This window comes from Hemibagrus wyckioides, linkage group LG25 (genome assembly GCF_019097595.1).
Source record: "Hemibagrus wyckioides isolate EC202008001 linkage group LG25, SWU_Hwy_1.0, whole genome shotgun sequence".
Lineage (NCBI taxonomy): Eukaryota > Metazoa > Chordata > Actinopteri > Siluriformes > Bagridae > Hemibagrus > Hemibagrus wyckioides.
This window is the reverse complement of record NC_080734.1, coordinates 10,042,999-10,061,053: the sequence shown is the minus strand read 5'-3', so window position 1 is coordinate 10,061,053 and position 18,055 is coordinate 10,042,999. Positions and strand designations below refer to the sequence as shown.

The 18,055-nt window shown below is 39.6% G+C and overlaps 1 protein-coding gene across 1 annotated transcript in view; it reads left to right on the top strand.

The window, feature by feature from the left end:
- Window positions 1-541: 541 nt before the first annotated feature.
- mdga2a (MAM domain containing glycosylphosphatidylinositol anchor 2a) overlaps window positions 542-18,055 on the top strand; it is a 189,768-nt gene continuing 172,254 nt past the window's right edge. Inside the window, exon 1 of the mRNA XM_058379526.1 lies at window positions 542-1,558. Within this exon, the coding sequence (XP_058235509.1) occupies window positions 1,474-1,558 (85 nt within the window). The 5' untranslated portion in view covers window positions 542-1,473. The remainder of the gene's footprint in view (window positions 1,559-18,055) is intronic.

The window sequence follows — 18,055 nt, the reverse complement described above, 5'->3', positions numbered from 1 at the left end:
AGCTAAGTGAACAGTATTTATCATATTTATCATGATCTAAAACAGGGCATTTGCAGGACATGTTGACATTTGCAGGAAAAATATTATATAATATTATTGCAACTATTTACAGACTCTCATGGCATGTATATGAAATTATTCCCGTACACTGTTTGGAACGGTCCAGCCTGTCCAGGAACAGTGATTTATTTGTCAAATATATATGACATTAGATATATATATATATATATATATATATATATATATATATATATATATATATTTCTTCCTTTCCATCTTAGTCCTCTTCTGTGTATATACCGGTCGCTCCGTGGATGCTGTAATAACTGTGCGACGTGTTCTGAATGCGTTTCATTGTATTATGGCTGTCTGAGACAATGCCATGATCACAGAGAGAAGAGGAAACCTTCAGTGATTTTGTTTTTCAGGTTTTATTGATGATGTACTGCTCCAGTTTTCACCCCTTCGTGTCCATGCTACATTTCTCATGGTTCCTTCCGCGTGTGCGCGCGCGCGCGTGTGTGTGCGTGTGTGTGTAGTCTTCCATACTGATGAGAGCCGCGAATGTCATGCGCGCGCTCTCGTTGACGTAACGAGAAAAAAAAAGCGCGGCCGCGTGCGTCGCCACTCCGTTTCCATAGCGCACCGTCTTGCGCAATGTGACGGATTGACGGTCCGCGCGATCAGAATCCCCGCCGCGTCGTGAAGTGGATGCTGCTGTTGCTAGGAACGGAAAAAGGGACTTTTATCTACCCCCCATTCGTTTGTGCGGTAAAACACACGCGCTGTCGAGAAATAAAACCGCGGTGCACGCGCCTTTCCGTCGCGACACGAGCTGAACCGTCTCCGTCATCCGTGCCGGAGGAAAGTCGCTCTCCGGATGTGATTGCGAGAAAGAAGGAGCAGAGGACAACTTCGGCGTTGCGAGCCCACCGGTGATCGGCGAGGGGGCGAGCTGCAGGCAGGCAGACAGACAGATAGACACCGCGGCTCCGTGCTGGCCAAGGAATAACACACTGACGCTCGGAATTGCAATCACAGCTCCGTAATCGGCGAGCTGCCGCCGAGGTGCGTTTGGGATCACGACGTGTGTGAAGCAGATGCGTTCCGCCGTTATTCGACGCTGAACTAGGTTACTCGTACAGCTTGTCATCAACTGGCATCACAGCAGATCTGGGCTAGCCTCTACATCATACCGCTGCCACATATGGCACATCCGCCGTTTATGTGAGGGGCGGTTTGGGTCACATGAGCAAAAAATCGGACCGATTGATTTTTGGACTCGTTTGGAGACCAAGCGGAAACCTGGCGCCGTAATCAGCGCGCGCCGTTCATTAAACCCGTCTCCCAGTGTTCCGAGCGCAAATCAATCGGCGCGTGAGCTCTGCGAGGTTGCTGTGTGATTCCTGTCTTTCTCCACCAGCTCATCTCTATCAGGAAACACTTTCTCTCGTTTCGACTAGATATGCGGAGATGCAAGTAAAAATGGATGGGATTATCAGCATTTTGGGGCTTATTACGCTGATCCTGGACGGCATTTCCTCTGAGGGAGTGTACGGTAAGTCGATCGGCTCGATCGTGACCTTGGAGAAATGCTAAACATAAATAATTTGGATATTACGTCTTCCCGATGCTTTAAAGCTATAGTTGATGTCTGTTTTTTTTAGGAGGGCTGATTCACATTTGAACACAGGTCACCGACGCAATTAATATCTCGAATGATAAATAACATAATGATAAATGCAAACTGTTAGGTAATGAACGTTCATTACGTGTGCTTTATTGACTGTTCGTTATGTCGATTTGTCAATACGGGCCATAAATATAAAGTATTGGCTCCCTCACTATGAACGGTTACAATGAACCTGTTTCAGCATCAGCCATTCTTGAATGAAAATCATGCTTTGAATATTTTTTTAAAAAAGAGACCCAAACAGTGTTTTTAAGCCTGAACAGTGGCCCGTTAATAGGTGTGTTCACTAGTAATGTAGCGGCAAAGTGAAAATTCAGAAGTAGTGGCCATCTCTGAAACGCGGACTGCCCCCTCTTCTGTAGTGCACAGATAATGCAACTAGTGTCATTCTGGCAGTGTGAGTCCTCACAGGGAGAGCTGAGTGAGTCTTGCATCGCTATGAATCATAATGGGCACTGTGCAAATGTCACAGGGGAAAACGTCTAAGCACCGTTTGCTCCGAGCTGCTGTTGCTTGGGGCAGCAAATGAAAATCATGGCAGATCTGGTCAGATGATGGGTCACACGTTGAAATGCTAGGAGTAGCAACAGATCAACTCAACATTTCCACCATATCAATTCATACGTTGCAGCATGCTTCATTGAACCAGCAGAGCTTCAGCTGAACTATGTGAGAGGATATTAACCCCAAGCAAGTGCAGGAGCATGTATGAGATGGGCTTTAGTTATGTTGCAAATTCTGAAAGAACAAAACCAAATGTATGAAACTGGAGTTATTGTTGGAGTTATTATAGAGAGGATTAACATGGATGACTGGTAAATGGGTTTTGACTCTTAGGTTAGCCATTATGAGTCAGTTATCAATCATAAGTGATACCACGCAAGACGCCTATTACACCAATGGTGGAGCCATTGTAACAGGAGACTGTATGAGAGCTGAGTAGCCTATTCATTATAGCCAAGGTGTACCACTTATGGAGCAGAAGCAATTCATTTAAATGAGACTGAGGTATGGGATCTACTGATAAAATTTAATTTAGCTCAGTTCATTGGTCCAAAGAGCCAGTGTTCTATAGGTTTTATAATTATCGGCTATTAATTATCAGAAAATGGTTGAATTAACTTACCTAATAGACTAGAAATACTCCAAATTGGACCACAGAAGCTCATTCAGTGTTGAGGAAAGCTTAGTATTTTGATCAAATATGTTTCTTCGTTATTCTGTTCCAGTTCATGGCAACTTATTCAACCTAGAGAGCAGTGAAAAAATAATCTAGCATTAGACCAAAACACCCAAGTCTCTGTCTATCACTGAGCAAGTTGAGTAAAATTCACCTGTTGCTCCTGTTATGTAACACGAGTTTCAGAATTTTGCATTTTTTATGTTCTAAGTATAGTGAGTTAGTCTGTTTGCTGGCTTAATGTGGTAATCTGTGAAACATGTGCCACATTGCACATGAACAACATTAAGTATACCTTGTAGCTCTGTAACTCAGTTTTAATGAAACACATAAATCAAGGCACAACTGTATACAAATACACGAAAAGCATTGATCTACTCAATGAACCAATTTCTTGAAACTTCTTGAAACCACCACTACATTAGACAGATATGTAAGACATCTATAGGTTACAGCACTCTGATACATCCAATAGGCTACTCCATGTTTTCCACTGATTTAAAGGTACATATTTATCCAATCAGCCAATCATTTGGCAGATACATGAGGGGGCACCTTGTTAAGATAATGACCAGACTGGATTGAGCTGACTGAAAGGCCAACTTAAATAACCACTCTTTACAACCATGATAAAATGAAAAAAAAAAAATCTCAGAACGGACAGAGCATTGAACCTTGAGGTACAGGTGGGCTACAACGGCAGAAGACCACATCAGCTTTCCTCACAGCCCAAAACAGAAATCTGAGGCCACAGTGGACACAGGCCCATCAAAACTGGGCTGTTGTAGACTGGAAAAAACATTGCTCTGCTCTGTTTTTTTTACTTTCATGCTGGTGTGAGTGACTGTTCACCCCACAGGACAAAGAAAGATAACATTCATTACCATGGACATGCAGTGCTGCCTGGTCAGGGTCGAGGTGATTTCAATTATCTGACCATGTTTATATTTTGGGAAACAGTACCAACTAAATTCTAGAGAAAGTATCAAGTGCTGGTGCAAACAAAAATAAATGTGCAAGCTGGATTAGGTGAGGATGAGGAACTCTACAGTTCACACACCATGTGCCTCATTGATCAAGCTAGATACGAATGGATTAATCTGCAAATTGTACACGCAAGGATTTACATGAGAAATTGATGAAAATCTGTAAATTTGGTACAATATTCATATCCTAATTTTGCTCTTAATTTTTGTAGAAATATGCATAACTAATGTAAACCTCAATTTGTCAGCTTCATCTCAATTTGCAAAGGAGTTCCTGCATTTTAATGCAGTAGTTTAATTGCGTATGTGTTTCAGACACACCAAATAAATCTTTTTAAATGCATTGTTTGGTAGTAATGGCTTTTAAGAAAAAATTTTTATCTTAGAAATATAGATAAAGTGTTTCATATGGTAGCTATAAGCCAAAGAGGTGCAAGGGGTACAAAAGTACTGGAAGAGTTTGAGCTTGGGAAGGAACAGTGATTTAGAGATCAGTATGATTTTTCTTTTCTTTCCAGAGGACGAAAGCTGGCTTATAAATCAGTTTCGGTTGCCATTCCATCTTTTTCTATATCCTGAGCCAGCACTAATTCAGTCGTCAAAAAGATACTGTGCCATTCTTGTAAATGTCCAAGTTTTGTCCATGCTTGGATGGCTTGCTACTGGCACATTTCAATGAGAGGTAAGTGACTGATGCAGTGTGTCTCAACCTACAATGAGCCATATACTCTCTAGTGTGCTGCATGCCTGAATACATCAGAGCACATTCCTCCTCCATCCTTAAACGAAGTCCGTAGTGAGGACGTGCTTACTGTCAGTCAGCTCCTCATCACGTCTCTGTAAAGCAAAGATTTCTGGCAGAAATGGGAGAAATCAATCTATCCCTTTAATTTACATAGCAAGCTTTTATTTTCAGCTTTTCATTTTTTTCACTTACCGACATATTTGTTTTAAACTTGAACTAATTTCCCTTAGTGTTGCTGCAATGTCCTTCACCAATCTGAGCATAGCGCCCTGCTTTACCAAGACGGCACAGGACAGGACTCTTGGTTTCTCTTTGTTTTTTGGCCTTTTCAGGTGCTGTGAGTCTATTGATTATGCTGCTAAATTATTATTTATTATTCTCATAGACATGAGTCACAAATACTCCCACTTCTGCCTCTGAGAAATTCTTCATTTATGTCAGTTTAGTATTCATTTTGTTCTTTCTGCTTTGTGAGGTTTACCTTTTATGAAGGTTCTTTTTGTTGTCACTAAATGCAAATCACCCGCCTACTAATTGGAGTGATTGACATTCCTTTACATGCGAGTATATAGGACCAGTGGATTTCCAGTATTTCCAGGAGCATGTATTCCATACAGGAGGGGGAAAAAAGCAGAAACAACACAAGGCAATCTTTCTGTTTAGGCAACACTGTAAAAAGGTGAAAATATAGATACAGAAACTGATATTTGAAGCACTAAACACATACAGCGAGTGTCATTCAGCACCCACTGGAGACTAAAAACGCCGCTATTTTCTTCGATGCTTTGTGTTAAAATCATGTTTTCAGCTCCCAATGAACAGAACCATGAACTGCACAAGCCTGAGCTTCTCCTCGCTAGCTAGTGAAGTATGCTCAGTTATAAATAGTCTTAAAGAGCATTTTATAAACAACATTAATGTATTCCAGTGGACTGTCCTCTTTATTGGTGATGGCTGGTCATGGTTATATGCCTCGCTATAGCCACAAAATATGTGTATAATGAGAGTGTGGATATTAAAGGCTCCTCTTCCAGACTGTAGATGTTCTGTGAATTTGCACAAGCTGACTACTAATGCAGCACTTTTGTTTGGCTTCTTTACCATTGCACAGCACTGGCTAGAAATCAAACTTGTGGTGGAGAAATAGTTAAAGCGTTAATGGGAAAAGAGAATGTTTTACCTCTTCCACCTGGATCCTCTCTGTCATTAGTTTATGCTGCTGCCCCACTGCTCTGTCTCTTTGCTCTTCCTTGTGGGTCACAGCACTGAAATCACACAGAAGAACAAGTGAATACAGCTAGATTGCAGCCCCTAGCTGATTTAATATGGCATTACATGCATGATTGTCTTTCCTGTTTACAGTCCTATCCAAAGCCTGACTGCTCTTGCAACATTCATTTGGTAATTTGTGTGTGTGTGTGTTTTAAACAATTCATTCTGGCCTTGCTGTCCCACTTGAGGCCAGCTGCATAGCATAAACACATTTTAGGCAGATTTTCAATCACTAACACTAATGAGTTTGGACTGGAATTGACAAATAACATAATTTGAAACCACAAAAAGATTTTTTTTGCTTGAAACAGGCTTTGTTACCTGTGAATAGCTCTGGTGGAGAAGTATTTACTAGAGAATCGTTTCAGTTCAATTGAAGACGCTAGACAGGGGATTTTTCAATTTCAGATAAGTTGTAGAAAAGCAGTCAAAATATATAATCATTTAAAGAATGGCAGGACATTCACAACATTCTTTATATAACTTTTTTTTTTAAACATTCAGATTGCATAAAATTAGGTGCTCATTTAATGCATTCTTTGATTCACCTAAACAGTTATCAGCTCTTTACACTCACACACTGTGGCTAAAAGCTGTGAGTCTGCATTTTTTTTACCTAATGTATGTGATCGAGTTAGTCTGAGGGTCTGCAGTCCTGGAGTGTAGAACCCTGGTAATTAGAACCTACAGTGAAAGCACTGGCATACAGTCTCAGCTTCAGATGCACCACCCACACTTTTCTAACCCAGTGCTTCAGGATCTTTATGGTTGCTATTGGCCTGGTTCTATATTTTTTCATGTATATCCAAATGTGTGTGCTTGTTGTAGAACATTTTGATTGCGATTAGCTCGGAACCAAAGTGTAACTAGCATGCTAGCTTTCTAGATGTCTCCTTGAATCATTGTGCAATTTCCACCGTTTTCAATAGTTACTATACATTTGCAAGGCATGCTCATGTTAATAATGCATGTTAACATGCATGTGAATGAGTCATCAGGCTTTGGAAAATGTGCACTGTAGAAAAAGGAAGCAGCTCTTGACTCTAATCTGCACACTAATGGCTAGATTATGTATGGAGGACAGAAATATCTGAAGGTGTCAATACTTTCACAGTGAATGAGCAGCAGTGTTGTATGAAGGGGCTAGGAAATGAAGGCAGCTTTGATTCAACTGCCGTGATGAGCAGCAGTTATTTAATACACAGTATCAGAACATGACTAAAGCTGTTAACTACATATTACATTTTATATCAGTTAGCTATCGGTTTATTTTATTCCTGTAATAAATTGATTATCATAGCTTACACCAGCGTTTCTTAACCTGAAGGGTCCAAGCAGTAGCAGGGGGGTCGCTGAAAATCTTTTATTTTGAACAAGTATATACAGAAGTTATACTCGCATAATAGCACCACCTACCTGCAACATGATATAACTAATTAATGGCTGGGCTTAGCAGTTTGTGGTTTTATATTCATCATAGCAGGACTGCTGATTAGACATGGAATGATTTCATGTCAAGTACAAGTATAGAGCCAAAGACAGATGCAATAGTTTGCATCTTTTCCTCAGCCTTACTCATCCACGGTCAGATCGCCTCACCTCCTCTATCCAAGGCCATCTATCCCACTGAGTCAATGGTCCGAAACATTGGAACAGTGAAGTTGTTATTCATGTTTATCCATCATACCTTCAGGGGAGGGTGGGGGTGATGGTTGCAAAATACTGATGTTCTTAAATGTGGTCCAGACTCACAAAACGGTTACAGTATTTATGAAGGCAGTATGGGTGTATTGTATAGTTTTGTTTGAGACGGGGGCTGTCATTCCATTTTCTGCTGTTTCTATGATCTGGTTGCACTTTAACGTCCAGGTAAGTTACAACATGAAAACCACAAACACATCCATGCATCTACTTTGACATCAGCCCTTTTTTGTGGTAGAACAAAGATGAAAACATGAAGAAAGGAACACCACACACACACACACACACACACACACAATCCATCTAGTGCTACATAGCTGACAGAACATATACTAAGAGCAGAAGAGGAAATTAAAAAGACCTGTGCTACTCCAGTGCAAGCTTGGCCAGAGAGCAGTTATTTAATTAGGCAATTTTAATTAGATTACATTCCAAAGCACAACTTTTTTGTGTTAATATATGAGCTATGCAATGAGTCAGAATGGATCTGGCAAAACTATAATGTCATTACAAAATTTTAAGTGTATTGTGCTTTAATTATAGTAAATGATTTTATAAATTGAAAATGGAAACCTAAGACACACATCCAGGCTGTATTGAAAGCTCTATCATATCTAGGCACTGCTGTACTGTATTGAATAGAGTTTTGTCTTTTGTGTGTTGGTCCACCTTTAAAAGACAGGTGACGAATTAATAAAACCATAATGAATAAAAATAAAACAAAATCCAAGCGTCTTGTTAAAATGACACAGTGTGAGCTGCCAGAACATCTTTACTGCATATTGGCATTGATTCTGCTGTATGTCTCTGGAACTGCACTGGAGCATTGGCACACCACTGTTCCAAAAGATTTTCCCTCAATTTCGATGACGGTAATGGAGAGCGCTGTCCAACACGTTTTGAAACCTGGTGATGGCGTAGACTGTCGCATAAGATTTATGCTAGGAATGATTTATCACAAGATAAGTGTGATCAATCTGCACTTTTCATGCACTTTTCCCTGTGAGAAAAAAACCCCACCACAGCAAAATGCCTTCCACAGTATGAGGGACTGTTTAAAAAAACAACAACAAAACAACATTGTATTTTTTGTTGTATCTTGAACCTCCGAGATGGTGCATTATATATTATCATCTCCTGAAGCATACATTCTTTTATGTTTTAACAGACAAGAACAAAACACATGCCTTCACCTATTTCTACGTGCTGTTTACAGCAGCACCCTTCTTATTTGATGGACCTCCTGCTGTTCCATGAATGTTGCTGGTAGTGCTCAGACATTCAAAGGTTTGTTCGCAGAGAGACTTCCAACAAAGCATAAAGCAGTCTTGCAGATTTCTGTGTATAAAAACACTGCAACAAAAAGCTGACAACAAAATCCATCGTTGTGATGGCCAAAAATGTGAGTGATGATGGACCTCTCCCTTTCTTTCTTTCATTTTTCATTATACTTAAGGTTACAGGATCTCCCTGTTCCAATTAGCACTGCAAATTCACTTCATTCACTTTTCCCCTTTTTTCATTAGTTACTTCTGAACCCAATGCAGCTTCTTGGATATCTTTTCATGAGCTGCTTCAGATGCTGGACTTCTAAGCTATGCAAATGTATTCGACGGGTGAAACTAAAGCAGCCTTTGTTGCTTTCCAGAGCCTCCTCCAGAGCCTCCTTCATCCGTTCCCTAGGATCGAAACCCTCACATTTCCTACAGTAATGAGAAGAAACGAAAGACGAAAATTATTTTGCCTGCTTGAACTTTACCGAGCAGACTACTGGAGCACGCAGAGCCATTCAAAAGACTGATCAGGGTTCTTTTGCTCGTGGCCGACGTCAGATGGCTTTGTCCTGATTATGTGGACATTTCTGCTGAGGATTTATGTGGAAATTACTTGGTAATGAATACGAGCTTTATGTGGCTTGCTGCTACTTAATCGTGTAATGAGGATTTTAGTTCAAAATATTTCTCATAAATGTTTCAGAAAAATAGTCTTAGCTCCAGCTTGATGGATGTTAGGGGCTTTGTGCATGATGATGGTGTGTGATGTGCTGGTTTGTTTGAAGGTTAGGACCCACAGATGCACTGGATAGGATCAATGGACACATCTTGTCTCTAAGATCAATGAGGTGACAAAAGTCTTTGGCCCTCTGTGTGTGCTGTCATCTACCAAAATCTGCTGTCACTGACCTTCTTTTGTTATTGAATTGAAGAAAAGAATGGAATTTTTACAGATGGGCAAAAATCCCTTTGATTTTAATTAGATTTGAGGAATCAAGCTATTCAGCACCTCCATTTTTCAGGACCAGAACTTCCTTTCCCCTGAACCGCAGCATGACACATTGGTCATTCTTGGGTTTTCATAACATATGACCATTAATATATATATATATATATATATATATATATATATATATATATATATATATATATATATATATATATATATATATATACACTATATTGCCAAAAGTATTCGCTCACCCATCCAAATAATCAGAATCAGGTGTTCCAATCACTTCCATGGCCACAGGTGTATAAAATCAAGCACCTAGGCATGCAGACTGTTTTTACAAACATTTGTGAAAGAATGGGTTGCTCTCAGGAGCTCAGTGAATTCCAGCGTGGAACTGTGATAGGATGCCACCTGTGCAACAAATCCAGTCGTGAAATTTCCTCGCTCCTAAATATTCCACAGTCAACTGTCAGCTGTATTATAAGAACGTGGAAGTGTTTGGGAACGACAGCAACTCAGCCACGAAGTGGTAGGCCACGTAAACTGACGGAGCGGGGTCAGCGGATGCTGAGGCGCATAGTGCGAAGAGGTTGCATCCAAGCCATACATCACCAAGTGCAATGCAAAGCGTCAGATGCAGTGGTGTAAAGCATGGCGCCACTGGACTCTAGAGCAGTGGAGACGCGTTCTCTGGAGTGACGAATCGCGCTTCTCCATCTGGCAATCTGATGGACGAGTCTGGGTTTGGTGGTTGCCAGGAGAACGGTACTTGTCTGACTGCATTGTGCCAAGTGTAAAGTTTGGTGGAGGGGGGATTATGGTGTGGGGTTGTTTTTCAGGAGCTGGGCTTGGCCCCTTAGTTCCAGTGAAAGGAACTCTGAATGCTTCAGCATACCAAGACATTTTGGACAATTCCATGCTCCCAACTTTGTGGGAACAGTTTGGAGCTGGCCCCTTCCTCTTCCAACATGACTGTGCACCAGGGCACAAAGCAAGGTCCATAAAGACATGGATGACAGAGTCTGGTGTGGATGAACTTGACTGGCCTGCACAGAGTCCTGACCTCAACCCGATAGAACACCTTTGGGATGAATTAGAGTGGAGACTGAGAGCCAGGCCTTCTCGTCCAACATCAGTGTGTGACCTCACAAATGCGCTTCTGGAAGAATGGTCAAAAATTCCCATAAACACACTCCTAAACCTTGTGGACAGCCTTCCCAGAAGAGTTGAAGCTGTTATAGCTGCAAAGGGTGGACCGACGTCATATTGAACCCTATGGATTAGGAATGGGATGTCACTTAAGTTCATATGCGAGTCAAGGCAGGTGAGCGAATACTTTTGGCAATATAGTGTATTTATATATATATATATATATATATATATATATATATATATATATATATATATATATATATATATATATATATATATGTGTGTGTGTGTATATACCTTTAAGTTTTATACACAGCTTGCTTACTGCAGCACTGCTGCTTATTAACACTCCGAAGGCCAAATGCTTGTCTTAAAAAAAAGGCCCACAATCCACTGTGATGTTGTAGGTGGCCTCTTGTTGATTAAGATTGTGCTGATGACACGGGTGTGTGAGTGTTTGGCATGAGACTCATTGGCAGTCTTAGGCTACACTTCCGTTGTGTCGCTCCCACACATCCTACACATCCATTCCATGCGCAGCTCCTGTCTGAAGTGATGTCTGTTGTCATGGTGACAAAATCCACAGCACACTCCTACTCAGACTCCAACTTCCTTGTTTTTCCTGCTCAATACATGCCAGGGAATAAATCGCTGAAGAGAATGCGAAGTGATTGCAACCTGAGAGTCCTCATCACCCCACGCAAGCATTGCGCAAGAGAGTTAGAAGGCTTGCATGAAGAAAACAACAACAACAAAAAAACCCCAAAAAATAAAACAATAATAATCTCCCAGGCAACTCAAAATGAATACTTATCTTGCCAGCAATCAGGCTTTTAAGCAGCTCTGACAAGCACGGGCCAAGGCTGAGCCAAGCATGTTGACAGTGATGCCTTGAAAAGCCTTAAAATTTCAAATGTCGATGATAAACAACTGAGACGAGATGAGCTGCGAACATATCTTTCCTTTTACTCCTGCTTCTGTCTCCCATATTTCCGTTCTTCTTCTCGCTCATCTGCTCCAGGGAGTTAGACAACAAGCTTGGCTTTGCTGCTTCCTTTCACTCTGCAGAACTACAGTGTTTCAGCTTGTATGTAGGCCAGGCAAGACTAAGAGACACAGTGTAATGGGTTCTGTGCAAGTGTCCGCAGTCTGGTACATCAAATAAACGTAAGCAGATTCATCAAGGCATGGAAGAGACTCCATTAGTGCACATGTGACAGTATGATTATGCATGTGATTAAACTCCCAAACACTTGCAAGCTCTTTAAGGCCATCAAACGTCAGATTCATTGTGTGGAAAAAGCACAGTGTAATTGGGCTCAGTAGGCAAACAACAAGAAGGCAGAGTTACATTTACTATTCAGAAACTTTACTGATGAACAATTATATCATCAGAGCAAAGCAGTGATTGCACTTCCAGTTTCAAAATAGCTTCTTTTTCACATTTTTTTGAACTGAAGCAAAACTTCAGTACAAGATCTGATTTATACTACATTATATGGTCAGAGGTTTTTGAACACCTATGTGTGCTTTTTGAACATGCTGCTTTAACACCCCTTTTTTCTGTTATAATAGCGTCCACTTGTCTGGAATGGCTTTCCACTAGAGGTCAGACAATGATGTTGGGTGAGAAGATCTGGGGTGCTGTCGGTGTTCCACTTTATCATAGAGGTGTTCAGTGGGGCTTAGGTCAGGGCTCTGTGCAGTCCACTCGAGTTCTTCCACTCCAGCATTGATAAGACCATGTCTTCATGGAGCTCGCTTTGTGCACAGCAGCATTGTCATGCTAGAACAGGTTTGAGCCTTTTAATTCCAGTAAAGGGAAATTGCAAATCTATATCATACAAATGCATTCAATACAATTGTGTGTAACTTTGTGGAATATATAGAAGTGGTTTGAAGGTCAGGTGACCCGAAGTGAATGGCCACAGTGAATATTTAACTTACATATAACCTACATTTCTCTAACAACTAGTGTACATTATACACAAGCAACATATTTATCATGGATATAATTTACCGTCATGCATAATGCCTAATGAATTAATTACCAAATTCAGGAATTAATTTTGTTATAAATACAGCATACACAGTGATAGGAGCAGGAAAACAGAGAAACGTCATGATTCAGTTTCGATACATTAAAAATAGATTGTTTATGCATCTCATTGACTCTCATTTTTAATTTCTATCATCTGTGTTAGTATATTTTTTTCTTTTTTCTGTTTTTTCTTTCTTTTCTTTTGCTGGAATGACCACTTGTTGCTGTTTAAAACATAGTAATGTAATAAAGGCTCTTTTTCATGATCAAAAAAACAAAAAAATCTTGTTTTTCTTTTATGGCTAACAGAATGAGTTTTATTGCTACATCTATATTTAATCATTCAAAAGAAAGAAAGTTTTGCTTTGAATTAAATAAAATAAATGCATGGCATTTATTTTCAGCAAACTGTATTTGTGTGTGTGTGTGTTTTAATTAGGTTATGTTTTGAGCTACAATTTTTTTTATAGATAAGAGCAGAGTGGATGGTAGAGAACTGTGTTAATTATTTAACTCATGTTTTTATACTAAAAACTAATGTGATAAGCCAAATGATGAAAAGTCTCTCTCTCTCTCTCTCTCTCTCTGTTAAAATGTACAATGATTTTGCATTTACCACCATATAGCCACAGCTCCACTGTCCTCTTTCTTGACATTCCAAGGACCTTTTGCTCCACATTTTCTTACACTGTGCTGGTAGGAGGGGAATGGCAGAGCTATGTAATATTATTTGACCCTGCTGCTTAGAACCAATTATTTTCCACCAAATCTCCAGTTAATCTACCATATCCACTTAGAAACTTCACTTAACATTAGACTTTATTTTGTAACTACATGAAAGCATGCAGCTGTCACAGCAGGTAGTGCTGGTTCCTCACAGTCTGAGCTCCAGTTACTGTCTGCGTGGAGTTTTGCATATTGTCCCTGCGTCTGCATAGGATGTTTCTGGGTAGTCTGGGCCAAAATAAACAGACTTACACATAGACAGACACACACACACACACACACACACACACAGAGCCATATGAATCAGAATATTCTATTCTATAATATTCCACTCTTGGAGATGCATTTCCGAAACTCAGACCCTAACCAGAGGTTGCAAACTTTACAAAGATTTTGTTTAAACATGTCAATCGTAATAAATAGCACAGCACTTTTGACTAGTTAGTGAGGTAATTAGTTTATAAATAATTAAACAGAATATTCGATGCCCAGTATACTGAACACATGAAATCTGCAAAGGGTTAAGGAAAAATACTATTAACAACTTAATACGAAAAAAGCGACGGCTATACACTCAGGTTTTCACAATGACCTTGGACATTGTAATGAATACTTTATTTCATATGATAATTTTTAATGTATAAAATTGAAATAACCGTCATAGCAGGAATCTTTAACGTTGACATTCATTCCACGATGCTCCCACGGTAGTGTATTACTCCGGAGGTGTCGATTAATTTTCTGTTACAGCACAGATCTGTCAGTACTAACGGCCGAATCTTATAAAAAAGTTTATATTAACGCAGTTGTTTTATTACAGTATTCTTACAGTAGTCTCAGGGACCTGACACTGATTTAGCTTAAGTCTTAAAATGTAAAATTTGTTTTTGGCCAAATGTATTTTGTGCTCACGTGACCATCACACCCATTTCCTTAAACTTTTGCCACAAAGTTGGAAACACACAACTGTGTAGAATGTCTTTATATGCTGTAGCATTACAACTTCACTTGACTGGAACTAATCGGCGAAAACTTGTTCCAGCATGACAATGGACCATGAAAACATGGTTTTTCAAGGTTGGAGTGAAAAAAAATTGAGTGTCCGGCGCAGAGCCCTGACCTCAACCCCACTGAACACCTTTGAGATGAACTGAAACCACGCCACAGATCTCCTCATCCAATATCAGTACCTGATCTTAATAAAGCTCTTGTGGCTGAATGATCGCAAATCACCACATCCATGCTATAAAATACAAGGAAAAGCCTTCCCTTAAGAATGGAGCTTATTCTAGCAGTAGAAGGAGACAGGCGTGAGTGTATAATTGTCTCTGTAGTAAAGCTTGCTGTAAAGAGAAGATTTATTTAGGATTTTTTTGGAAGGAAACTAATTTCCACACTGAGCTAAAACTGTTCATTTAAATGAAAGTGTTCAGATTTTATGCTTTACTACGAATGAGACTTGCTGCAGAAATATATTATTCACAAGGCAGAGAGAAAAAACCCCCAGTGAACTTCTACTTGCAGCTGCGGTAACATGATATCACAAATCAAACTGTTTCTGTAATGTCCCATAGGATTGAATGTAAGGTACGGTTCTTTAATAAATATAAAATCGTAGATAACAGCAGTATAAGGGAAAGAAAAAATAATCAATTATACTTGGGCTACGACACACCATGCTGCTGTCGATTAGTTTCCTATAATGGTATGCTATTTCATTTTTTTTTTTTATATATACACAAAGGCATTTCATATATATAATAGATAACTCAGAAAAAAAAGTCATCTAGTCACGGTTAAAATATTGCATTCAGTAATTTCTCAACATTTCCAGCAAATCACTAAACTAATCATGGAGCAATAGTTGGATAGAAACGTGCAACAAAATGGGCCAATTAAATGGTTCAGTATATTGGCTGTTTGCAAATGAGGAGGTTAAAAGTGTGAAAAAACTAGATGGATGCTATTTCAGCTTTTACCATAAAGGCAAAAGCAATTTGAAGAAAGATGGCTGTAATTTGGCTATTACTACAAAATCAATGGACCACATGTTATTTGTAAGTTTAAAAACATTCTGGATTGTAATCAATTCAAATCGGTAATTCCTGATGAAATCTGCAACGTTTTTGGAATTAGTTTTCATTTCCTACTGCTACGACTGTCAAAACCAGTTCAGTGCTTACTTACCTGGACTAAACACCTGCCTAATATGGTGTTGGTCCCCCGTTTTGCTTCCAAAACAGCCCTGACCCGTCATGCACTGTGTATTCTGACACCTTTCTATCAGAACCAGCATTAACTTCTTCAGCAGTTTGAGCAACAGTAGCTCGTCTGTTGGATCAGATCACACGGACCAGCCTTCTCTCCCCACATGCATCAATGAACCTTGGCCGCCCATGACCCTGTCACCAGTTCATCACTGTTCCTTTCTTGGACCACTTTTGATAGATACTGACCACTGCAGACTGGGAACACCCCACAATAGCTGCAGTTTTGGAGATGCTCTGATCCAGTGGTCTAGCCATCACAATTTGGCCCTTCGTCAAACCTTCAAACTCCCCCAAATTTCGATGAGTTCCCCAAACTCACTCAAATCCTTACGCTTGTCCATTTTTCCTGCTTCTAACACATCAAATTTAAGGACAAAATGTTCACTTGCTGTCTAATATATCCCACCCACTAACAGGTGCCATGATGAGGAGATAATCAGTGTAATTCACTTCACCTCTCAGTGCTCATAATGTTATGCCTGATCGGTGTATATTGTGTGTATCAGCAACAGGGGAAAGTGATCACTAAAAACTCTGGAATTGATAAATTTCTCATTTTACATTCAACTTTCATCTGTCTAATCCTAAATCCTCCTACATGTCGCATTAAAAGTTCTCTTAAAACAAAACAAAAAAGAACCCCAGAATGAAGATACTTCTTTCATTCCCATGTATTTAAATTGCGCAGTCATTATTTAAATCTTACAAGCTGCAACAGTTAAACTATTGTTTAGTGAGTTATAAGGATGGAAATCTCTCAGTGTGTGCTTTCGATACATTTGAATATTCATAACAAGCTGTTGGCACTCGTGTAAATATGCAGTTTATCATTTTGGAGTCAGCTGGCATCCATCGGTGGCGATACAATAGAGTGTCAGTGATGTATCGTGAATACTGAAACGCCCTTATTGTTTATGTTTCACACTGCTGTAAGACAAATGCACATGTCCTCTGAGCAGATGCAAAGTGATAAACCAGGTCAAAGCCCTGTGCTCTGTGTGCTCTGTGAGTCCCACATGCCATAACCAGGGAGGGGAAGAGGGGAGGTACGCTATAGATCAGGCATTGCGGATTGTTTATATGAAATCACTGCAAGCATTACCTTCTTCTTCTTCTTCTTCTTTTTCTCCCATTCTTCGTATTCTTATTATTATAAATGCTATCACATTAACATAAACCTGCACTGACATATTCCGACAGGCTTGAGTGGAAGTGCATTATCAATACGTTTTTTTTTACTGCAGTGTAGTAAGTGATTGAATTCTGTATCGGTTGATATTTTCGATGGTGTATGTAAATAGCTCAATACTGACACCTGACTTAATTTGCCTACAAACTGCACATGCTAATTAGACTCTGACGGGCGAGACGTGCAAAGTGCAGGGAAAAAGAAGACAAGAGTGTCTCTAATTACTCGCTGCTTGGGAGTGCTGCTATTTTTAGCGTAACAACAGTACAGTTTGGGCTCATACAGTATTGAGCTACACCTATAACCGCTAGTTAAAATCATTTGTGCATGTTTCTAGGAAAAAGAAAGAATGACGTCAGAGCTCATTCCTGATTGGTCAGTGCTACTGCGCTGGGTTAACACAGGATTTCAGAATCTGTGAAATGAAAACATGTTCATATTCAGTCCTTTATTAATCTTAAGCATCTTCTTGATAGAGGTCAGGGTGATGGTAGATCTGAGCGGATCACACGAACATCGGGTGCAGGGCAGGATTATAGGCTGGATAGAGCTGTATGGTTATTTATTGTTTTATTTATTTTATAAAGAGCTTTTTTATTCATTTATAAGGAAATAAATAGCGATTATAATATGAATATTGGGTATTCATAGACTTCAGTGACTGGTTGTGTGTGTGCGTATGTGTGTGTTTTCAAATGTAAATTTATTTCAATTATCTAAATCTATCTATCTATCTATCTATCTATCTATCTATCTATCTATCTATCTATCTATCTATCTATCTATCTATCTATCTATCTATCTATCTATCTACCCATCCATCCATCCATCCATCCATCTATCTATCTATCTATCCATCCATCCATCCATC